The 26,173-nt window shown below is 39.5% G+C and overlaps 1 protein-coding gene across 13 annotated transcripts in view; it reads right to left on the reverse strand.

Moving 5' to 3' along the window:
* The window catches only part of LOC109819113 (transposon Ty3-G Gag-Pol polyprotein), a 36,293-nt gene extending 15,923 nt beyond the window's left edge, over nt 1-20,370 (reverse strand). For 2 of the 13 annotated variants that reach the window (XM_083074014.1, XM_083074048.1), the window contains exons 1-4: nt 19,361-19,399; nt 19,193-19,277; nt 17,845-19,074; nt 454-17,126 (exon numbers count right to left, since the gene is read on the reverse strand). Coding sequence is in view for 4 of the 13 variants with exons in the window: in XM_083074044.1 (XP_082930170.1) it covers nt 4,735-5,988 (1,254 nt within the window). In the remaining 9 variants the exon portion in view is untranslated. Of the gene's footprint in view, nt 1-453; nt 17,127-17,844; nt 19,111-19,192; nt 19,278-19,360; nt 19,428-19,520; nt 19,845-19,933 lie in introns of those variants that run through there. The other 11 variants (XM_083074052.1, XM_020384716.3, XM_020384717.3 and 8 more) reach the window with 11 other exon arrangements.
* Between the last annotated feature and the right edge of the window lie 5,803 nt (nt 20,371-26,173).

Raw genomic sequence — 26,173 nt, forward strand, 5'->3', positions numbered from 1 at the left:
AATTTTCGATCTTGCGACCTATGGTTTAGACATCCTTTTAAAGATCTCATCAATTAAGGAATTCCCGAACACTAGGCTAATCCTTAATTAATGGTTTTGAAAAATGAGTTCATGGAGTTGCCACCAATGTTTTACTCAAAACATTGGAAAAAGAAAAGGTTTTTAAAAATCCAATAATGGCCTTGATAACCAGAATTAGGTTCGGGGGTCGATTACGTGTAGGGAAGGTATTAAACACCCCTACAACGCCCTCAATTGGTACCCTATGATGAAGTTAGCGTTATAAGCAATAATAATATAAATATTAATCCCCTTTTATTAATAACTATTTACATGTTTGAAATTTAAATTATACAATTAATCCTAAAATGTCCACATGATTATTTTTATTATAACAATATTTATTATAGAAAAGAAATAAATAAAAAAGGAGAAAAAGATTAATTGAAATACCTCTTGAATGAGCTCTATTGAATCTTCAAAACAGGAAGATTTCAGGTGTTTTGTGGCAACCTTTCACACTACAATGCCTCACAAAAATCTCAACAAATACAAAAGAGAGGGGGAGAGAGAAAAAGAGGGAAATTTCGTGCTCTAAGGAGTCTGGACGAAATTTTGGAGTCCTGAGAAATGAGCCCCAGCTGTCTATTTATAGACTTCAGAAAGGGTCCAGAACGGCCCGTTCCAAAATTGGAACGGCCCGTTCTGGACATGGCCGTTGTGTGAAAATTTCGTATACTGGAACGGCCCGTTCTAAAATTGGAACGGCCCGTTCCAGTAGTGAGATTAACACATAATTTTTGAGACTGGAACGACCGTTCCAAATAAGAGCATGTAGGCCATTCTAATAATTTGGAACGGCCTGTTCCAGTTTAGGAACGGCCCGTTCCAGTTAAAGTTTAAGCCCTCTTTTGAAGGGTTTGGAACTGCCCATTCCAATCTTGGAACGGCCCGTTCCAATTTCAGAACAGCCTGTTCCAAATTAGGGTTATTGGCCTTTTTAAGAACTTGGAACGGCCCGTTCCAAATTGGGAACGGCCCGTTCTGATTTTGGAATTGTCGCAACCCGAAAATTTCCGATCTCGCGACGTATGGTTTAGACATCCTTTTAAAAGTCTCATTAATTAAGGAATGCCCGGATACCAGACTAATCCTTAATTAATGGTTTTGAAAATAGGTTCATGGAGTCGCCACCAATATTTTACTCAAAACATTGGAAAAAGAAAAGATTTTTAAAGAACCAATAATGGCCTTGATAACCAGAATTGAGTTCGGGGGTCGGTTACATGTAGGGAAGGTATTAAGCACCCCTACAACGCCCTCAATCGGTACCCTATGATGAAATTAATATGATAAAAATTAATAAATTAAATATTGAATCCCCTTTATTAATATTTATTTACATATTTAAAATATAAATTAAACGATTAACCCTAAAATATCTACATTATGAAGTTTGTTATAACAAAAAAGAGATAAAGATGAAAAATAAAAGAGAGAAAAAGATTGACTGAAATACCTCTTGAACGAGCTTTATTGAATCTTCAAATATGGAGAAGGTGCTTTGTGGCGACCTTTCACACTACAATATGCCTCACAGATCTCAAGAAATACAATAGGAGGGAGAGAGAAGATAGAGATGCGACACAAATCTCAAGAAATACAATAGAAGGGAGAGAGATAGAGAATTTTCGTGCTCAAAGGAGTCTTATTCGAAATTTCTCTGGCCGCCTCCAGAATTGTGCCCGAAGCCTCAATTTATAGGAACCAAAAGGGGCCAGAACGGCCCGTTCCAGATTCAGAACGGCCCGTTCTGGCCCAATCATTATGGGCAAATTTCGTACCCTGGAACGGCCCATTCTGAAAATGGAACGGCCCGTTCTGGGGGACCAGAACGGCCCGTTCTGATTTCAGAACAGCCGTTCTGGGGTACAAAATTTTGGCCTTTTGATGGGGTTTGGAACGGCCCGTTTCGGTTTGGAACGGCCGTTCCAACCCACAATTTTGTGCCTTTTTATGAGTCTCGGAACGGCCCATTCCAATTCCAGAACGGCCCGTTCCGGACTTGGGAATGGCCCGTTCCGATTTTGGAACGGCCCTTTCCGGGCTACTAAAACCACCTTTTTTTGGCCTTTAGGCCTTCTGATGTCCTGTCTTGTTGTTTGCCTGCTTCGAAAGCTCCCTCCCTTCATAACGGAGGTCCATTTCTTCGTTTGTTTGCCCCCCGGACGAAATTGGGTGTCTACAGCTGCCCCTCTTTACTTGTCCTTTGGAGTAGCTATGTGTTGCTTTTCCAAAGGCAAGTAAAGACGTAGACATTTCGTCCGGGTATCCTCCTTGTCTCTATGGTATTGGCGCTTCTACGTTCCTTCTCTTGGACAGGTGTATTTGCTCGTGTCCTCGCCCTTTAGAGTAGTTGAGTGTTGGTTTCATACTCTATTGGGTAACAAGGCTGACAAACTGTACACCTGATCTTCGATCTTAAAGTAGATGCTCCATTGTTTCTCTTGTGATAGTGCGTTCTTTTATTTTTAGCTTGTTGAAGAGGGAGTATTTTTGTAGCTCAGCTTCTCTCACGGCTTTGTCGTATACCAGATTAGGAGATGGCTACAGTCTCTCCAGACCTTTCCCTCACGGCTTTGTCGTATACCGGATTGGGATGCAAGTACATTCTCTCCAGACCTTTCCCTCACGGCTTTGTCGTATACCGGATTGGGATGCGAGTACAGTCTCTCCAGACCTTTCCCTCACGGCTTTGTCGTATACCGGATTGGGATTTGAGTACAGTCTCTCCAGACCTTTCCCTCACAGCTTTGTCGTATACCGGATTGGGATTGTGAGTACAGTCTCTCCAGACCTTTCCCTTACGGCTTTGTCATATACCGGATTGGGATGCGAGTACAGTCTCTCCAGACCTTTCCCTCACGGCTTTGTCGTATACCGGATTGGGATGCGAGTACAGTCTCTCTAGACCTTTCCCTCACGGCTTTGTCGTATACCGGATTGGGATTGCGAGTACAGTCTCTCTAGACCTTTCCCTTACGGCTTTGTCGTATACCAGATTGGGATGTGAGTACAGTCTCTCCAGACCTTTCCCTCACGGCTTTGTCGTATACCGGATTGGGATGCGAGTACAGTCTCTCCAGACCTTTGTTGTATTTTGAGGAAACTGTCGATGCCCTCATTGGTTTGCTTGAATTGTGGTAGATATTTTCCCAAGGATGTTGGGCAAGAGGTGTGTTGTGATGCTTCTAATTTAGGCTGCTTTTGTCTTTTGTTCAGATGCTGTCAATTGGAATTTGTGCTTGGCTTTTCTTGTTGGGATGCAGAAATGTTGAATGCTTATTTATGCAAGACTTATTTATTTATTTATTTGAATAATCCCCCATGGATAAAGAAAGCTTTCTAAGTGTGTGAAATGTTTTTGGATGCATGCAATGCATGTTGATTTTAGTTTTTAGAAGGTGGCTTCCCCTTTCTCCTTCTCACGAATAAATTACTTTGCTTGATGCACAACATTTAGTTGTATTGGCCGTTTGATGTGTTGAAGCGTCGTGGGGCTCTCTCTTTTCTTCTTTTTGTTTAGACACCCTAACTTTTGCCTAGGATGTATCCTAGCGGGTTATTTTTGTTTTTTTTTTTTTACCCTAATTTTTGCCTAGGATGTCCTTTGCGGGTTTTCATCCCAACGAGTCATTTTCATTTTTTTTTTTGGACATGTTCAAATTTTGACAACCATCAACAATATATGTCATTAGGATGGGAAAAGACAGAAAGGAAAAACGGATGATTTAGAATGGATATGTGGTTGAGGTAAGTCAGTGTTTAAGTTTTTAAACAAACATTCCTTTGGATAATTATTATAATCATTCTTCTAATTGTCTTGGACTACATATCTGAGTCTGGGGCAGAGTCTTCAAAAGTTTTGGCCTTTTACAGGAGTATTCAAGCCGCCTTTCGGTTTTCGACTTGAAAAATCGTCACTTGCTATTTTTAATCTTTTTAGATCCCTAATTTTTGCCTAGGACATATCCTAGCGGGAACTTTTGATCTTTTTTTTTTTTTTTTTTTTTGCGTAGGACGCCCTTTGCGGTTTTTCATCCCAGTGGTATTTTGCAAGTGACTTTTTCGCTTTGACAAAACCTCATACCGTCTGCATTTGGGAGGACTAGTGCCTTTGGTGATTAACACTGGCCCCGTCCGTACACCAAGGAGAAATATGTTGCCCTGGCCTACAGGTGTTGAGATTTCTTTCATGGACCGAGATTTGTGCTTCCTCTGTCAACCAAATTGAGTCGATGTTTTTGTAAGACTCTTCTTGTGCAATAAGAATCTCATGATTTTGCATTTTATCATTTTCTTATCCTTTTATGCTTCGAGGAAGTAATCTCCATAGACTCAGATGATGTGTCGTAGATGTACAAAGCTTTGATTAATTTTATTATCTTTAGTCATGTCTGTTTTTTTTTTTTTTTTTTTTTTGGTATTTGGGCACTATGATTGTTTTAGACTTTAGTGATAAAAGGGAAAAGGGAATGAAACAGAGATTTGTAGGAATGACATATCTTATTGATAAATGTAAAAATTTATACAAGCCCTTATTTTGAACTCGTGACCATGGGCGAAGGTCATGAGTTTTGAGCATGAATTTAAATTTAGTTATTTATTTTATATTTTTTTTGAAAAAAAGAGAGTCCCCCTACTCTAGTAATTTCTCAATCTTATACTCCAAGGTCATTCCTCGTCATGCTTGTGTAGTGGGTGCTTGTCGATGTTAGGTGTGTTGGTGTCAAATTTCAACCACCCAGCGTCTATAAGTCCTTGCACGCAGAATTGCAGGGCCTTGCATCGCTCCACGGAGTGCCCCAGAGAGTTAGAGTGATAGTCACACCTTTCCTCAGGTTTGTACCACGGCGGGTAAGGAGGGTCCATCTTCTTCACTGGAGGAAGTCGGACTATCATTGAAGCCTCTAGGAGTTGGGGTAGTAGCTCTGTGTATGTGACGGGGATTTTGTCTACTACCTTGTCGTCTCTAGGCTTTGCCTGTGGTGTGACTTGACTTTTTGGAGTAAAGATGACGGCGTGGACCCCTTCTTCCCTCTTCTTTTCATAGATCTTCCTAGGGTCATAACTCGTCGGAGCCTTCCCTATCTTCCCGCTTTTTAAGCCTTGCTCAACCCTTTCACCTATAGTGACTATGTCAGCAAAAAGGGTCGACGTGTTCCCTATCATCTTGTCATAATAGGGTCCACTTAAAGAGTTGATGAACATTGTCACCATCTCCTTGTCAGATAATGAAGGCTCTATTTGCGCAGCCAATTCTCTCCATCTCTGTGCATAGGTTTTGAAGGACTCATCGCCCTTCTTGCTCAAGCTTTGTAAATCAGACCTATCAGGAATTAGGTCGATGTTATACTTGTATCGACGAAGAAAAGCATCGACTAACTGTTTCCATGTTTGGATCCTCCCTCCATCCAGCTGCATGTACCAGTTGAGAGCGACATCTGAAAGGCTTTCCTGAAAACAATGTATCAGGAGCTTTTCATTGTCCACGTAGGCTGCCATCTTCCTATAGTACATTATTAGATGTCCTTTTGGACAACTGGCTCCAGTGTACTTTTGGAAGTCAGGGATTTTGAACTTGGCGGGGAATTGGATGTCTTGCACCAAGCACATGTCTGCAGCCCCTTGAACATCAAAACTGTGGCCTTCCACAACTCTCAGTCTTTCTTCCAAGGCGTTCAGATGATCTTTAGAAGCGTTACCAACATTGCTAGTACTATTGTCGTGCTGCAATTTGTTCATGGCCTCAAGCATTCTAGCCATTTGTTCCTTGAGCTGTCCGAGCTCCTCGTTGAGGGCACGATTTCTCTCCTCTAGGTCTTCCATAGCTTTTATCTTTTGAGCTCGTGTGAGTACGGAATGTTGAAAAGCCACCTTTAAGGGATAAGATAATTTCCTATTAAGCTTATTTAAATGATAATGCATGAAGGAGGTTTCTCAACGAAGACTTGGTAGCCACTCCTTTGAACATGAGATCAAAGTGTCCCTTTTCGTAATTTTTTACGATGTAACAAAGGTCACACTGATTGGAGTTCACCAGTCTTTGTGAGAAATCTCCTTGTGATCATAGGAATGTATGTAGTATGCATGTCCCTCCTCTTTACTCTCTCTTTTATATTTTTTTTATTATTATTTTTTTTTATTTTGGAAAATGCATGATGCCCCCCCCCTTTTTTTTTTAATAATAAAAGGGATGTATGATTCTCACATATTTTATTTTCACACTAGGTTTTCTCTCGTGATAATGCATTTTTTTTATTTTGTGTTTTTCTTTACCTTAGGGGAACTATAAAAATAAACGAATGGTTTGAATAAACAAAATGCAACAAACATGTGTTCATACAATCCACAAGCAGTCGCGTATAAATCCATGGTATGTGGTCCCTGTTAAGAAAAGTGCATTGTATAGGGCGGTTCTAATCATCCTCACTTTGGTCTTAAGGTCCCCAAGGTGCCCCCATTATAGGGACCCAGTATCTCTGTCATCGTCACCTGGCAAACTCTAAGGTCTGTCACAGTATTCGCAGGTTCCGAGGCCAAACTTGGGCCGGTCGTACGTCAACCACTCCCTATGTTTAATACCCTCATGCCCCCGGGTGTAGGGGGAACTATTGTGTGCTATGGTTTGTGTGCAGTTGTTAATTCAAACAGATACATAATTTAAACAAACAAACATATATTAAAGTCAATTAAATAAAACAAATAAAGTAAAGGGGAAAAATATTTAAATTATTATTTTTATTTTATTAACTTCATCAATTAAATGGGACTGACCCTCTTTAAACTTCCCCAGTGGAGTCGCCATCTGTCGCAACCCAAAAATTTCCGATCTCGCGACGTATGGTTTAGACATCCTTTTAAAAGTCTCATTAATTAAGGAATGCCCAGATACCAGACTAATCCTTAATTAATGGTTTTGAAAATAGGTTCACGGAGTCGCCACCAATATTTTACTCAAAACATTGGAAAAAGAAAAGATTTTTAAAGAACCAATAATGGCCTTGATAACCAGAATTGAGTTCGGGGGTCGGTTACATGTAGGGAAGGTATTAAGCACCCCTACAACGCCCTCAATCGGTACCCTATGATGAAATTAATATGATAAAAATTAATAAATTAAATATTGAATCCCCTTTATTAATATTTATTTACATATTTAAAATATAAATTAAACGATTAACCCTAAAATATCTACATTATGAAGTTTGTTATAACAAAAAAGAGATAAAGATGAAAAATAAAAGAGAGAAAAAGATTGACTGAAATACCTCTTGAACGAGCTTTATTGAATCTTCAAATATGGAGAAGGTGCTTTGTGGCGACCTTTCACACTACAATATGCCTCACAGATCTCAAGAAATACAATAGGAGGGAGAGAGAAGATAGAGATGCGACACAAATCTCAAGAAATACAATAGAAGGGAGAGAGATAGAGAATTTTCGTGCTCAAAAGAGTCTTATTCAAAATTTCTCTGGCCGCCTCCAGAACTGTGCCCGAAGCCTCAATTTATAAGAACCAAAAGGGGCCAGAACGGCCCGTTCCAGATTCAGAACGACCCGTTCTGGCCCAATCATTATGGGCAAATTTCGTACCCTGGAACGGCCCGTTCTAAAAATGGAACGACCCGTTCTGGGGGACCAGAACGGCCCGTTCTGATTTCAGAACGGCCGTTCTGGGGTACAAAATTTTGGCCTTTTGATGGGGTTTGGAACGGCCCGTTTCGGTTTGGAACGATCGTTCCAACCCACAATTTTGTGCCTTTTTATGAGTCTCGGAACGGCCCGTTCCAATTCCAGAATGGCCCGTTCCGGACTTGGGAACGGCCCGTTCTGATTTTGGAACGGCCCGTTCCGGGCTACTAAAACCACCTTTTTTTGGCCTTTAGGCCTTCTGATGTCCTGTCTTGTTGTTTGCCTGCTTCGGAAGCTCCCTCCCTTCATAACGGAGGTCCATTTCTTTGTTTGTGTGCCCCCAGGACGAAATTGGGTATCTACAGGAACAGCCCGTTCCAGTCTTATAAAATTAGCTTATTTGGGCTTTTGGGCCTTCCAAAGTCCTATCTTGTTGTTTGCATATTTCGGGAGCTCGTTCCCTTCATAACAGAGGTTCATTCCCTTATTTTTATGCCCCCGGACGAAATTGGGTGTCTATAATGCAAAATGCAATAATGGCTTTGATACGAGGATTAGCATACAAAATACTGGGGAAAGTGATGGGTAACTAGGTGTTGATGAGACAACTGTTAAGACTGAGTGTGGGCCTATAGTTTCCTAGCCTTCTATAGACCAATTGCGTTGGGAATGAGCCTCTAACAAATGGTGGCCAAGGAGTCGAATCCAAAATTTATTGATCCCCATCAGGAACACCTATCGCAGCCAGGCAACGGAGGACGCTGTAATAATTCAACCCTAATGAAGATGGGCCTCACACCTCTTGAACCTGACCATGGGCCACTAAATGGGCACGTTGCTCCACTCGACGTGGTTAGCCAATATGGTGAAAATTTGCCACAGCTGACCCATATGGGACAGCCATTCATAAGAGCAAACCTCATGGGTACTATGATGCATTATGCACGTGGAGGAAACAAGGCTGCGCGAAAAGAAGGTGCTAGCATCTCTACAGTGGCAATGCAAAAGAAGGGAAAGGTAAAACCACTTACTTTCTCGCTTAGTAATACACTTTCTGACTCAAACATTGTCAATTGCAACGCTATTTTCTGGTTGAAAAGAGATGCAACTGAAGCCCACAAACTATGGAAACTACGGAAATTTTTGGGGGTATCATGTGAAGGAATGGAAGTAGAGGCAATTGAAAAGGTTAGGATGATGGAAGAACGTGACCAAAAAGAAAAGAAAAGACCAAATGGGGCATTAGGGCAGGGTCGAGTACAGTGTGATCAATGAGAATAATGACCTACAACATAAGAGGATTGGGAGCCATGATCAAATGGCGGTATATAAGAAAGTTGGTGTGTAGGGATAAAGTTCAAGTACTGTGTCTACAAGAAACAAAGTTATCGGAAGCTAGCAAAAAATCATGTCAAACTTTGTGAGGAGATACTGTCGCCACCCGCCGAAACGGACCTTGGCATTCGCGACGATGGTCGGACTCTTTTTAAAGGTTTGAAAAGTGGTGGATTGCTAGAACGACTTATTCTCAAACTGAGACCTTGTCGAACTAACAATTTTATTAAAATGATTTACCAATCCATGTTAATCCCAAACGGGACCCTCCATGGATTAGTAGTTTTCGCAAAAGGTAGGGTTCTTGGAGTCGCCACCAATATTTTACTCAAAACATTGGAAAAAGATTTAAGGCAATTGATTTTATAAATCAACTTTGGCCATTACAACCACAGTTGGGTAAGGGAGTCGGTTACGTGCGAGGAAGGTGTTAGCACCCCCACAACGCCCCATTAGGGTTCCCTATGACGGATTATTTATTAAATAATAGCGTAAAATTACTAAATTACCCCTATTTATTATAAGCGATTATATTAAATATCTACATGATGACGAATTTAAATATGCAACAATCAGAAAGCGGTAAAAGAAGGGATTTTTAGAGAAGAAACCTCTTGAAGCGTGCTTTTTATATATCAATGAAGTTTAGGAGGCTTTTTGGCGCTCCCTCCCTCTACAATCTCACTCGCTCCTTCCTAAAAAATAATTTTTACTATGGAAATCCAAAAGATTTCCCTTCGACTAAGTTCGAGACTCAAGCAAATGGCTCGTGACTCAAGAACTTCGTCGGATTGACTCTCAGAGCGATTTCTAGGGCAGAACACTGCTCAAAAACCCCAGAATACTCAAGGAGAGAGTCAAAACTGTGTGTAAAAGTGTCAAATGACGTCCAAATGACGTCCTATTTATAGGGGTGAGGCGCAGTACGGCCCCTGGTGTCAATACGGCCCGTATTGAAGTTTTGAACTTCAATACGGCCGTATTGAATTCAATACGGCCGTATTGAATTTCAAAAACATCAATACGGCCGTATTGGTTTCAGTACGGCCGTATTGCAGTTCAAAAATGCAATACGGGCCGTACTGAGCTCCAAAGAGGCCGTATTGAGCTCCACTCCTCTCACTTTCTTATTTTCAGCTACTCTAAGACCTCTAAACCTACAGATAGTCATCCTATGGTCTTTTGGGAGTCCTTCTGGCTGACTTTCCATTGATCTTTGATAGTCTTCGAGTCTTATTTCCGACCCGGACAATTTTAGGGGTCTACAGCTGCCCCCCCTTTACTTAGTCAAACGACCTTTTGGTGTAACGATTGACAAGTAAAGGAGTTGACCCGATTGTCCGGGGAATGAGCCATCCTTCCGACTTGTAGTGTCTTCCGGTGGAAAATTGTTGAGTAGCCTCTCCAGGTTGAGTATTAGTCGTCGCCTCTCCAGGCTTGTTGCATACCTCGGTGCTCTGGACATCTGGGTAGCTGAGTACCGCCTCTCCAGGCTTGTGCATACCTCGGTGCTCTGGACATCTGGATAGCTGAGTATCGCCTCTCCAGGCTTGTGCATACCTCGGTGCTCTGGACATCTGGGTAGTTGAGTATCGCCTCTCCAGGCTTGTGCATACCTCGGTGCTCTGGACATCTGGGTAGCTGAGTATCGCCTCTCCAGGCTTGTGCATACCTCAGTGCTCTGGACATCTGGGTAGCTGAGTATCGCCTCTCCAGGCTTGTGCATACCTCGGTGCTCTGGACATCTGGGTAGCTGAGTATCGCCTCTCCAGGCTTGTGCATACCTCGGTGCTCTGGACATCTGGGTAGCTGAGTATCGCCTCTCCAGGCTTGTGCATACCTCGGTGCTCTGGACATCTGGGTAGCTGAGTATCGCCTCTCCAGGCTTTGTGCATACCTCGGTGCTCTGGACATCTGGGTAGCTGAGTATCGCCTCTCCAGGCTTTGTGCATACCTCGGTGCTTTGGTCACTTTGGTAGCGTGAGTTTGCCCTCTCCAGGGATTTGTGATAGTTTTGTCTCCATAGTCCACGATGCTGCTTCGACGACTGTTTTTGATTTTGATGCCGCTGAGGGCTGGATAACGCAGGGATCCATCTAGGGGATGTGCAGTTATTTCGTAAGTTCTTATGTCCCAACTTTCCATTGCGTAGTTGGTACCCACTGGGGAATTTCTGATTCCTTGGGGATGTAGACACAAAGATGCTCTTTCTGATGTGAGCGGTGCCTTATGATTTGGCTGACGTCCTTTCGACGTTGGTGGAGTATCCCGGTTATCCTTATTTGGGTGACTCTTTTTGATTTTCTGATTTTGTTGCCTCTGTGTAGGCTGTTATCCGCTGGGGGATTTTGTCGTTGATTTTGATTAGCCTCTTCTGTTAGGCGTATCATCTTGATGTTCAGTGATTGGCTGAAAGCCGGATTCCGCTTGGGGAATGATTATTGATTTTTTTGATTTTTCTTCTTTTTGAAGGAGTGTCTCTGAGTAGGCGAATGATCTTGATGTTCTGTTCGGCTGAGTGCCGGATTCCGCTTGGGGAATGGTTGTTAATCTTTTTGATTTTTTCGCTTTCTGAAGGAGTGCCTCTGAGTAGGCAAATGTGGATTGAGGATTTGACGTATCCCAGAGTATTATTTAGGAAGCCTCTGCAGGCTTAGCTTCACTCATCGCTTGAGTTGGAAAGCTACCTTCCACTGAGGAAGTCTGAGTCCTTTGGCTCGGATATTTCGTGTTTGGGCGACCATGCTTCCATTGGGGAATTTTACTGGTCTTGCTTTGATAGCTCTTACTGGGGAATTTAATCCATGAGAGTGAGCTGAGAAGTCTCTGGGGAGTATTATTTCGGCAAGCCTCTCCAGGCTCAATTATTCTCTTCAGGCTCAATTATTCTGTGGGAGTATTTTTTCGGCAAGCCTCTCCAGGCTCAGTTATTCTGTATGATGAGGGAGTATTATTTCGGCAAGCCTCTCCAGGCTCAGTTATTCTGTACGATGGGGGAGTATTATTTCGGCAAGCCTCTCCAGGCTCAGTTATTCTGTATGATGAGGGAGTATTATTTCGGCAAGCCTCTCCAGGCTCAGTTATTCTGTATGATGAGGGAGTATTATTTCGGCAAGCCTCTTCAGGCTCAGTTATTCTGTACAATTTGTTGGGTTTTCTGTTTTTTGCCTTTTTTTTGTTGATTTTTGGCTTTTTCTGTACGGAAGGATCTCAAACACACTCACAGATGAAGTGTGCAGAGGAATGAAGTTGTTGTGATGAATGAGAATGGGCCAATACGGGCCGTATTGAATTCAATACGCCCGTATTGGTGTGGACGTTATGGCCAATGCTGCCGTATTCATTTCGGTACGCCCGTATTGAGTTGAAAATTTGTTCATAACCCTGATTTTAGTACGGGTGTACTGAACATGGTACGGGCGCATTGTTTTTTTCTGAAGTTTATATTTTTTGTTTTTTTTTTTTTTTTTTTTTTTCAATAAACAGAGAATAAGTGATCTTCCAGTACACCTATCATCTGTATGCATGTATGCGGTATGATGCACCTAATTCTATTTGATTTATTTTTTCAAAAGAATTAACCGATGCGTTTCTTTGCTTGGATTTTGCCATTCCTCTAGACGGGCTGTGCGCTGCCGATTTACATAACCGAGGAATGATGCGTGTTATATCGAGATTGGTGTCATCAACCCAGTGATCCTCCCCTTCCTTTAGAAGACGTGTCAACCCTCCTATTGACCACTATATCTCCATGTTTCCACTAGATTATCCTAAAATCGTTTGGGACAAGAGAGAAAAGAAAGGAAAGATATTTTTGTTCTGAAGTTTGTGTTTTAGAGGGGATTTATTTTTCAAAAATGGTTTTTGTAAGAATGGTTGGCCAAGGTAGGCTTATGTGTTTAGGCTTGTTTGATTAAACACTTATGAAGTTAAGAAAATCTTGTTATTGACGTTGTGATTTTGACAACTTAGATAGCTTCCCTTGAACCTTTTTTGAATTCGGCTCATGGTACCATCGTGGATTTCTTTTGTTTTTTGATTGTCCTTATTTTTTCCTAAAACACCCTTGGTGGCGTCTTAGCGGACTTTTGTTTTCGTTTATTTTGCAACCTTAATTTTTGCCTAGGTCACCCTTTTGTGGGATTCCTAGCGGGCTCTTTGCTCTTATTTTTGCGCACTCCCTCTTTTAGGTTTTCTGCCGAGCTTTTTGTTTTTAAGATTTCTTTCTTTTTATCCATGATGGCATTTGTCGAAGCCAAGGAAAGGTGTTCTAAGTTGTCGCACACTTCCACATAAAAATGATGCGGGTTTATTATTATTAAGACAATTTTAACCTCATTTATGCTTATTCAAACAGGGTTAAATAATGCGGCCTAGAATTTTATTGCAAGCAAGAAAAGAAGCAATAAATAATAAAGAATGATTTTATTATAATCATAATGGAAACATGTGCCCTATCGAGGCTCGGGGGTCGGGCTGTCCCCGAGGAGTAATCTCTAATAGTCATCGGGTCTATACATCCCTATCAGAAGGAGAAAAACACTTGATGACAACGACCGGCCTTGACGTTTGTGAACCGGCCTTCCTAAAGATCTGGCTTAAAGAACGTCGAGAAGGATCTTGGTTCCTCTTCGTCCTTTGATCTTTATTAGGGTTGTATCCTAACCTTTGTTTCCCCGGATTGTCCTTGATAATAGGTAGCTCGGGAATTCCTTGGGAATCCTTGCCAAGTCCTTGTCCTGGCAAGTATCCGTTCTTGGTGAGCATGGAGGCTACCTTTTTCATTTCTCGGGGAAACGTTTCAACATTGGCAATTTCCAATGCTTGGAAGGCGGTTTCTAAAGCTTCCTCCGCTGTATCCACATAAGGTATGGTGGATGGCTTGCTGATGAGTATATCGTCTTCAGCTTGTACAGTCACCAGCTTGTCACCCACAATGAATTTGACTTTCTGGTGGAGCGTAGAAGGAACAGCTTTTGCATCATGAATCCAAGGTCGGCCGAGGAAACAGCTGTATGCGGGAGTAATGTCCATCACTTGAAATTCGACGTTGAAGATGGTGGGTCCAATTTGGATTAGGAGATTGACTTCTCCCACCACTTCTCTTTTAGAACCGTCGAAAGCTCGGACGATCATGTTGCTCGGGCGCATTTGGACTCCCTTGATTGCCATTTGATCGAATGTTCTTTTTGGCATCACGTTCAAGGAAGATCCATTATCTACCAAGACTTTAGCGATGTGATACTCCTTGCACTTTACAGAGATGTGCAAGGGCTTGTTATGATTTGGTCCCCTAGCGGGGATTTCTTCATCGGTGAAAGTGAGGTGATCATTAGCCGTGATGTGACTAACAATCCCCTCAAATTTGTCTTGGGAGATAGTGTGCGACACGTATGCCTCGTTCAAGACTTTCAACAGAGCTTGCCGATGCGGTTCGGAGCATAGGATCAACGACAACAGAGTAATCTTTGCTGGCGTCTTATGAAGTTGATCCATGATGGAGTACTCGCTCTGTCGGATAAACTTTAACAGCTCATTAGTCTCCTCCTCGGATTCTTTGTTTTCCTCGGTTTTCTCTTCTTTTCTTTTCCTTTATTCTTGGGAGCTTTATCGTGAAGATCTTCGGGAGTGTAGATCCTGCCACTCCTAGTCATGCCCCCAAGTCCAGCGATGTTAGAGATATCGCTGTCGGCAGAAGAATGGATGTCGTATATCCATGGCACAGCCTTATTTGATTCGTAAGGGAAAGGCCTTGGAGCAGTGATCCTTAACGGTGTCGGACCTTCCCCTTTATTCGTCTTGATTACCAACAACGGAGTTGATGTGCGCTCACTTGGCGCGGTTGTTGGCTTACACTTAATAACAAATGGCGTGCGATCCATCTTGAACATACGCATCGATTAATTCTTTCTTTTTATTAATGTTTTTTTTAATGAATTACTAGGAGGGATGTATGAAATGCAAACCTAGATCCCTCCATGATCTTTGATAAGAATGCATGATATGAGATGATGGCGATGAATATGCATGCATTGTGTTTATTCAACTAAGCATTATCATGTTTTCGGGATGTCCCTAAGATGATGCATGATATTGCTTGGTTTTGGGTAAATATCATTTTTTCTTTATTTTTTCTTTGGGTATTTTGTATTTATTATTATTTTTTGTATTTTTGGGTGAAAAGGGAAACTACCTATATGAATGTGATGAAGGTAGATGTTAACACCATGTAATGGAAGATTCTTATTCCTATTTATTTTTATTTTAAAAGGGAATGTTGTATGTTTAAAGAAATGCAATGTATGCTCAAACAATGTCACATAAACAATGCACAAACAATTCACTCATCCACGAACAGTCACGAGCGAATCACGAGGTAGGGGTATCCTGCAGAAAAGTGCATATTCAAGGTGGTTCTAACAGTTCTCACCGGTCTGAGGCCCCCAAGGTGCCCCCATTATAGGGACCCAATTCCTCTCGTCGTAAGTCGATGGAAAGTTCCAACGCACTGTCGGACTCGAGTTCATGGTTATCACCTTGAGTGATGTTTTCCGACAACGGTCTACGGGCACCTATAGACCCATTCGACAACCGACCGTACTAACATCCACTCCCTATGGCTTTCCACTCATGCCCCCGGGTATAGAGGGAACTGTTGTGTGCAAAGGTTTGTGTGCAGTTTTTATTTCAAACAATTGCGGAAAATTAAACAAACAACAGTTATTAAAGCCAAATAAATAAAGCATGTTATCATACAAGCAAGGGGTAATGAAGTAATTTTAAACTATTATTTTAAAAATAATCCATCACTAAATGGGACTGACTCTCGAGGCTTCCCCAGCAGAGTCGCCATCTGTCGCCACCCGCCGAAACGGACCTTGGCATTCGCGACGATGGTCGGACTCTTTTTAAAGGTTTGAAAAGTGGTGGATTGCTAGAACGACTTATTCTCAAACTGAGACCTTGTCGAACTAACAATTTTATTAAAATGATTTACCAATCCATCTTAATCCCAAACGGGACCCTCCATGGATTAGTAGTTTTCGCAAAAGGTAGGGTTCTTGGAGTCGCCACCAATATTTTACTCAAAACATTGGAAAAAGATTTAAGGCAATTGATTTTATAAATCAACTTTGGCCATTACAACCAGAGTTGGGTAAGGGAGTCGGTTACGTGCGGGGAAGGTGTTAGCACCCCCACAACGCCCCATTAGGGTTCCCTATGACGGATTATTTATTAAATAATAGCATAAAATTACTAAATTACCCTTATTTATTATAAGCGATTATATTAAATATCTACATGATGACGAATTTAAATATGCAACAATCAGAAAGCGGTAAAAGAAGGGATTTTTAGAGAAGAAACCTCTTGAAGCGTGCTTTTTATATATCAATGAAGTTTATGAGGCTTTTTGGCGCTCCCTCCCTCTACAATCTCGCTCGCTCCTTCCTAAAAAATAATTTTTACTATGGAAATCCAAAAGATTTCCCTTCGACTAAGTTCGAGACTCAAGCAAATGGCTCGTGACTCAAGAACTTCGTCGGATTGACTCTCAGAGCGATTTCTAGGGCAGAACACTGCTTAAAAACCCCAGAATACTCAAGGAGAGAGTCAAAACTGTGTGTAAAAGTGTCAAATGACGTCCAAACACTACTACAAGATGCATATTTTACATCGGTTCTCTAAAGTCATCTACATCGGTTCTAGAACCGATGTAGAATAGAGCGATGTAAAAAATGTATACATTTTTACATCGGTTCTGAAAAACCGATGTAGATTTAAGCATAAATCTACATCGGTTCTCTTGAGAACCGATGTAAATTGCATTTAAAAAAAAAAAAAATCAACCAGAAACGTGTGGTCACCAACAACACTTAACAGAGTGGATGTGCAGAACAACCTTGTAGCCAGCAATAAAAATAGCCTACACATTTTATATACAGATGTTAATGTCATTAATTAATATATTAAAATATAGAAACTACATCTAACACCCTAATGCCAAGAATGATAAAAAAGAATGCATACATTGTCTAGCAATTCAAAGATCGCCAACTGAGCAACAAACTCAGTAATTGCTGGTACTGGATTAGCTGCAAAAGGAAAACCAACTGACCACATAAAAAAAACCAACCAGCAAATTTGTAACCACGTGTAAACCACACAATATAAATGTAAAGGGTCTAAACTTAATTTATTCGAAAAAGCACATTTGTTGTGGGACAAGGTCCTGTCTGACACCATTCTTGAATCAATACAATTATTTTTAATTGACTATTAATCAACCAATTTTGAATACTTGCCATAATTGATGCATAGGTATCCAACTAAAAACAACACAATTAGTTTATTTGCCTTGGAATTAAAGCCACAAGGTAAATAATGCATTGGTATGGCAACATCTCATGGCATACTAGGCTAAACTTATCATATCAAAATCACAAATAAGATTATAACCACAATTATCCAAATATATATCAGGAGGTGACGCTCCTCTCACAAAATAAAGAAACAATATTTGAAAAAAAAATAGGATTGAGCCAATTATACCAATCATGTTCATATATCTTCCCACCTATGTATTGAAAAAACGTAACACACTTTTGAATGATTTGAATATAGGTAAATTTTATACGGTCTAAAACAAAATTTTATTTATTTGGTTGAATATGTAAGTAAGTTAATTTAATTATAATTAAAATTCATTTACATTTATGTTTATTATGGGGATCCCACAATTAAAAAACAAAAGAATTAAAAGGACAGGAAATATAAAATTCCAACACTCTCAAACAAATAAAAGGTGGATACCTTTCTTCACATTGTAACCAGATTGCTTTAGAAATGGAACCATCTTTGACTCAATTTCATCATACCTAATGGCACACCAAAAGCAAGGAAATCTTATTAAAATTGCATATAAGCAAGCACACAGTGTAGGCTCATCCAAGAGAAATTTTTGTCATAATCAATTTTGTCGTAATCAATTATAATTAGAATAATTTTTGTTTGGATACGTTTGCTAAAAAACAATTTTAAGATATTTAATTTTGTTTGAATACAAAAAAAACATTTTTTATATAGTAAATTACAAAAAAGATATTTACATTGGTGAAAGGGAAAAAAATAGAGAAATTTCCACGCACCAACCCTTAAGATATAGATCATCTTTGAATGCTTAAAAAGGAGTTAAATAAGAAAGACAAAACTTTATAGCAGACCTCAATTGTATGACACCCAAAACTGGTATATTTATAATAGATAAGCGCATGCAAACGAGGAAAATCAAGCAATTGGCAAGGAGCTGGGACAGTCACCAACTACATAACACATTATCAAGGGCAATGTAAATTAGGTGGACAGTTTTAGAATATATTATACAATTACTAATCGTTACAGGCACTTACACAATTATGATGTAGAGTGTATATGCCGATATTAGCAATCAACAGTGCAAAACACAATCAAACCGGCTTACACAAGTAATTATAATAGGCATTACAATGAACCAAAGAAACTTGATATTAGTTTGAGACTCAAATCATTAACTATATAAATAAAACTAAGTATAATTGATTATATTTTTAGGTTGTTCAAGTTAGATTTTCTGCAGCATGCTCATTGAACTAATTAAAGAAAAAAAAAATCAATGGAAGAAAAATATTGTAATGCCTTAAATTGAAACAAAAACACAGAAACAAAGGTAAAGAGGTTGTGCCTGATCAAAAAACAGGGAGACCTTCCTTGAGACTAAGTTGAAAAGTCACGACATGTCACTTTGATATTATTAAATGAAATGCTCAATTTAAGCTTTAACATACCCACAAAATGAAAAGATATAAGCATGCAAACAACAAATGCTCTAAAAAAAACCTCGAATTTATAATATAATAGAAATCCAAAAGTGAAATAGGACTAGGTAGGAAAAAGTATTAGAACATTCTATGCATGGGAATAAAAGTATATAAAATCCTTAGTTTGATAGGATAACAAGATTTATGGTATGTAATACCACCTGTTGCCAGTCCATTTGTGGAAATACTGCATCATAGACAAGAAATAAGCTCCCGTCATAATCTAATCATGACAACCCAAAGAAATTTAGTTTTTAGAAAAGTAACTCACTCTCCAAAAATTATATAATAAGCTAGTTACAAACCTCGTGACGAATAACTCCTAATATTGCAGCATAACCTGCATCAGTAGCTGTTTCTACAAGCCAATATAAGCTTTGAATTAAAAATCTGCAAACAAAAAAAGGAAATTATAAATGTGCAAAGTGAATAAAGATAACCAACAGAGACAAGCTGACAAGAAGGGGACTTACATTGAAGCTCTTGTTTTCCATGGCGCCTCTGTCCAATACAATGTATGTAGGGTCATGTGACTGAAATCTCAAAAAGTAAAAAGGTAAATGAAAATTACATGTTAAAATCTGGGACAACAAGCACATTGAAGAGATCCAGGTCATATTCAAGTCCAAAAACCTGTTCGGAAAGCATGTAACAAGACCGCAAATTTCTTCAGAATTTGAAACAAAATATACTGCAATCAAAGCAACCCATCTGAACAGATCATTTCTCTTATTTTTGTCCTAGCCATCCTTATGTATATATCTTCATCAACTTCAATCAATTCTCTTATGTCAAACAGATCATTGAACCAAAGTAAACCAGGATCTTTGTGTCTAGTAATTTCAATCCTGAAAATTTCACAAACCCATCTCCATGACAACTCAGTGAAGGTCTGCTCACACAACCACTGTAAATATCTTCAGTTATGGGAACAAATCCATCCAAGCAACGACAACCCTAGAATATCACAAAAATCTTAGCGCCAACGACAACCCTAGAATATCACAAGCAACAAAAACAGAGTGTACATCAAGAAAGATGCGTACGCAAGCTGACGCCGCCGGTCCAAAAATCAGTACAGATTTGATTTTGCTTCAAATTTGCTCTAGGTGGATCCCAAGCTCATCCAGGAGCGGCTCCTCGTCGTTGAAGTCGGCACTGTCATCGCCCACGGCGGGGCCGCTATATATTGGCCCAGAGGAGGTGGACGCGGTGGCAGAGCCTATGTCGAAGGACATGAAGGGGATGCTGGAGTTCGGCTGGGGCCGGCGCGACGGGGTTTCCGGCAGAGTGGAAAGCCACCGGCTGGACTTTGAACTCTTTATTAGCCATGAGATTGAGATTTGGTGGGAGGAACTAGGGTTTTTGGAGGAGGGTTCTCGTGAAGAGAAGAGCCCGTGAGACTGTTGAGAGAGAACGTATCTGCGAGAGCTGAGAGAGTACGTGTCTTCTTGCGTGTAAACGTGGTGAAACAATTTTACATCGGTCACTATCAAAACCGACGTAAAATTCTTTATATTTACGTCGTTTTTATACTAAACCGATGTAAACATTCTCACATTTTTCATTTAATTACATAACTGCCACCGCGTTCTTCTTTTACATCGGTTTTACTTAAACCGATGTAAATATGCCGATGTTGAATAGTAATTTTGTAGTAGTGAAATGACGTCCTATTTATAGGGGTGAGGCGCAGTACGGCCCCTGGTGTCAATACGGCCCGTATTGAAGTTTTGAACTTCAATACGGCCGTATTGAATTCAATACGGCCGTATTGAATTCAATACGGCCGTATTGAATTTCAAAAACATCAATACGGCCGTATTGGTTTCAGTACGGCCGTATTGCAGTTCAAAAATGCAATACGGGCCGTACTGAGCTCCAAAGAGGCCGTATTGAGCTCCACTCCTCTCACTTTCTTATTTTCAGCTACTCTAAGACCTCTAAACCTACAGATAGTCATCTTATGGTCTTCTGGGAGTCCTTCTGGCTGACTTTCCATTGATCTTTGATAGTCTTCGAGTCTTATTTCCGACCCGGACAATTTTAGGGGTCTACAGATACCAATGTTGAATCAACTGTATTTCTTGCTATAAACTTGGCAGGTGGGCTACTATGCCTATGTAACAACAAATGTCTATAGGTAACTAATACTTTTATGGGTCCTTGTTATTTAGTTTTGGAAGGAATTTGGAAGTAGGATGGGCAACACATAGTACTAGTGTACTAGTGAATGTGTATGCTCTATGTGAATTAACACAAAAATGAGAGCTATGGGGACAGTTGAAATAAAAAAAAGCTCAAAGTACTGTAGATAAATGGTGTGTTTTGGTGACTTTAACAGTTTAAGGCTAACCCAAGAGAAACAAGATGTTGCATTTGGAGATCATGAGGCTGTCGATAGAGAGGAGTTTAACTTTTGTGTTTGGAAGGAAATTTACTTGGTATAAGCCTAATGGAATGGCTTGAAGCAAAATGGATAGGTTCCTCATCTCTAATGGTTGGGCGACAACATGGCCAGGAAGTACACAATTCATCTTATCAAGGAATATGTAAGATCATTACCCTATCCTATTGAAGGTTGCTAATATGGAGCAGGGACCTAAATTGTTCAAATCATTAGACTGTTGGTTCCAGGATAAGCATTTCGTGGAATTTGTTCGGAAGGCTTGGTCGGAGATACATGTACAAGGGACAGGGGCATTTGTTTTAAAAGAAAAAATCAAAGGTCTGAAAGGGAAGTTGAAACAATGGCACAACGATAACTTTGGAAATGTACAAAAGTAGCTAAGTCAAGTGGAGGCTTCCTTAGATGAGATAGATATATAAGAAAGCAGATGATAGAGAGTTGAAAGATGTAGAGAGAATCAAAAGAGTACTATTGCAAGAAAATTTATGGACTCTAGCAAAGTGAAATGAATCCATCATCAGACAGAAATCAAAAGTCAAGTGGCTAGCAAAAGGAGAATGTAACTCAAAGTATTTTAACTCAATAGTGAATTGGTGGAGGAAACAGAATATGATTAGGGGATTGAAAACTGCAGGTGTGTGGGTGGTGGAACCACAACAAGTTAAAGAAGAAGTAAGGAATTACTTTAAAGATCGATTCTCGGAAGGAGGTTGGAGAAGACCAAAAATGGATAGGGTTGTTTTTAATCAAATAATAGAGGCAGATAATGATGATCTAATAAAAGTCTTTCAGGATTCAGAGATAAATGAAGTACTGTGAGAGTGTAATGGAAGTAAAAGTCCTAGTCCAGACAGATTCAATTTTAAGTTTATCAATTAATGTTGGGACGTATTGAAGGAGGATATCATCAGATTTATTAATAAATTTCATATGTTTGGGAGACTTCCAAGAAGGTCAAACTCGTCCTTCATTGCACTTGTGCCAGAAAAAGTGAACCCCCAATAACTAAGTGAGTACAGAACTATCTTGCTCATTGGCTGCCTGTATAAGATTCTGGCCAAATTGCTTGCAAAACATATAAAAAAAGGTTCTACCAAAAGTAATTGATCCAACTCAGTCAGCCTTTATTGAAAATAGGAATCTTCTCCATGAGGTTTTCATACTTAATGAAATTGTGGTTGAGGTTATAAGGTTTTGAAAAATCATATGACTTTGTGAGTTGGGAGTACTTGACATACATGATGAAGAGGCTCGATTTTTGCAATAAGTGGATAAGTTGGATATTGGAGTGCCTCCACAGAAGCACCGTGTCTATTTTAGTTAATGGAAGTCCTACAGAAGAGTTTATTCCACAAAAAAGTCTCAGGCAGGGTGACCCACTAGTGCCATTCCTGTTCACTATCGTCGTTGAAAGCCTTACGGGGCTCATGAGGATGGCAAATTCTAAAGGTAAATTTGCTGGGTATCAAGTTGGGGAGAAAAAAGTGTCAATCAGCTTATTACAGTATGCATATGACATAATTTTTATCAGAGAGGTAACCATGGAAAATGTAATTACAGTCAAGTGCCTCATAAGGAGTTTTGAATTGACATCAGGACTCAAAGTCAACTTTCACAAAAGTAGTGTGGGCATTTCAAGTGTGAAAAATAGTCTTACAGAAAGGTATGCAGACTTGTTGAATTACAAATCACTCCACTTTCCATTCTCCTATTTGGGCCTTCCAATCGGGGCCTTAACTAGGAGTTTAGTTACATGAAAATCGGTCCTATAGAAGATTAAAGACAAGCTTGCCAATTGGAAACATAGGTTTGTATCTATGGCTGGGAGAGTCTGTTTGATTAACTCAGTGCTATTAGTTGTCCCCCTCTATTACTTGTCATTCCTTAGGATGCCAACATTAATACATAAAAAGTTGATAGCTATTAAAAGGCAATTTCTTTGGGGCATGGACGAAGGGACAAAGAAAATTCGCTGGGTAAAATAGGAAAAGATCATGTCACCAAAAATTCTAGGATGGTTAGGGATAAAGGACATTAAGTGTTTCAATGTCTCTCTACTTGCAAAGTGGCGACGGAACCTGTCCTGTCAAAAAGATAGCTGGTGGAGTTGCATCCTTGACTCAAAATATGGTGGCCATGGTAGCTTGGGAAGGGGACAACGAGGTCAACAACATAGATTCTTGTCTAAGTGGTGGAGGGATCTATAGAAATGTTTTGGAAGTTATGAGCAGTCACAATGGTTTGATAAAATTAAGAGGTGGAGAATTGGGAACGGGGTGAAATTAATTTCTAGGAGGATGTGCGGAAAGGAGAAGAAAGCTTGATACATAAGATCCCACGGGTGTATGTAAACTCAAAGCCAAAAAAGTTATAAGCTAACTGACATGGGTTGCTGGGAGGGAGAGGATTGGCACTGGCAATTCCATTCAAAGAAGTGTACTAAGTACTTAATGGCATTCACATTGTTATGGTTGACCTCACCCAAAAAAATTGTATCACCAATATACTGTAGAAGACAAACCTCAACCTGATCTTTTCGCACCTTATATTCTGAATATAAATTCTTCTCTAATGTCATCCTCCTCATTCCACTTAGTCCTTTTGCCATGACAACAAAAAGAAAAGGGGTAAGAGGGTTTCCTTGTCTAAGACCCTTTTGCACACCAAATTCAAGCGTTGGACTGGCATTAGCAAGCTTAGAGACAAAACTAGTAATCAGACATTTGTAAATCCAATCTCTCAATTTTTATTTTTTTTTTTGCAAAAACCTAGTCTTTGAAGCATGTACAAGAGGAAATCCCATGAAATAGAACCATACATTTCTTTTTTCCTTTTTTTGCCTCATCCAAAGCCTCATTCACAACCAAAATACTATGTAGCAAATTCTTACCACTAAAAAGACTAATCTATGATTGATCAATAATACTTGGAAGGACCATTTTTAGTCTCTTTGACTAAATTTTAGCTAGGATCTTATAGATGCATCCCACCAATGATACTGACCTAAAGTTATTCAACCCCATAGGATCCATTACTTTTTTGGTACCAAAGTTATGAATGAGGAATTGGAGCCTTTAGGTAATTTCCCATTTATAGAAAAATCATTCATGCACCTTATTACGTCTCCTTTTACTAAGCCCTAAATTGAAATTGTAGCCATTCAGCCCTAGACATTTGGCACCATCACATTACCACACAACTTCTTGGATCTCCTTTTCATCAAACTGTGAAATGAGAACATTGTTTTGAACTACTATAATTTGTTGGAAATAAATCACATCCAACCTAGGTCTTTACCACTTATCCTCCTTAATTTCTATTCAAAAAGTTGTTTGACTTCTTTCTTTACCTATCTTGGATCATCAACCCAAGCTCTTGTAATGTTCAAACTCCTTAAGGTATTCTTCCTCCATTTCCAATTAGTTATCATATGAAAATACCAGGTGTTAGAATCACCCTCCAAAAGTCATCTTATTCTATATTTTTGTTTTAATATGGACTCATTACTTAACGACAACTACCAAAATTGTACCTGCACATTCGTCTTAGCTAATTATTCCACCTATGATAATTGTCCCTTTTCTTTCCTTACTATCAAAATCATTTATTTTTTGCTCTACTATTTTGAGTTTTGACTAAATATAGCCAAACTGTCCAACATTCCAAAGTTTCATTTATTCATCCGTTCTCTTTAATTTTCACTTTAGTACAAATGCACCCTGTAACGACCCGCCATGGTCGTCACACTACGGAATAATACAACACACTACTTACTAAAATAGTATAATAAGAATATTTACAACACAAGTTGCTAAGCAAGCAACCAAAAAAATTCAATTATAAATAACAAAATATGTTACTATAAGGTAGCCTACAAAAGGAACATCCACTCTAGGGACCTCCTGTGGCCTCTAGTAGCTATCTCCCAACCTATCCTTGCCCTGCTCCTATACATCGTATGATCATTGTAGTCCAAACCACATGGAAACATGCAAGGGTAAGCTAGAAAAAAATAAACAACTCGTAATAATTAAATATGCAATACAACAACTATATTATCATCGTCCCATCCAACACAAATAACAAACAACACATATACTACACATCTTAACATAATTTCAACTTAATTCAACACATCAACATTGATCAACACAGTATCAACACCTCAACACTGATCAACACAGTATCAACACCTCAACACAAACTACTATACAACTCATCATGATAGTTACCATATTCAACACAACAACAAACAACACATGTATTACACACTTCTCAACAACACATTTAAAAGAAACTACAACACAGGTAATCTAGCATCGCTATCATTATCATCATCAACTTGTTCAACATACAGCGCGCAAACATAAACAACACACATTTCAACAACACCTTCACAACACATCAACACATACAACTCATATCATCACAATATCAACCCATCATCATATAACACCCTATTTTATTATAAAGTTTGATTAATAATTATTATTTTAATTAGTGGAGTAGGAGTTATAAAGGAATATGTTCAATTATATATATATATATATATATATATATTATTAATTATTTTATGAGAAAGTGAAGGAAGGACGCATTGGTAAATGATTAATTATTATTATTCTTAATTTTATTAATTGAGAAAAGGGAGATTATTAGAAGTTATCAAAGTCATTCCATGCATTCACTCCTCTACCTCATTTTCTTTCTTATGCCTTATGAAGGACAAGGAGAACCTAGAAGAGAGGAACAGTCGGATTCCGCTCGTGCTTCATCTTCTGCTCATCAAGGTAAGGGTGGAGTGAGAAACCTCACTCGAGGGTTTGGGAATAATTGTTGGGTAGCAAGATTGGCCCCCAATCCCTTGCTTGATAGG

Source organism: Cajanus cajan, chromosome 1 (genome assembly GCF_000230855.2).
Source record: "Cajanus cajan strain Asha chromosome 1, NIPB_CcT2T_4, whole genome shotgun sequence".
In the NCBI taxonomy this organism is placed as follows: domain Eukaryota; kingdom Viridiplantae; phylum Streptophyta; class Magnoliopsida; order Fabales; family Fabaceae; genus Cajanus; species Cajanus cajan.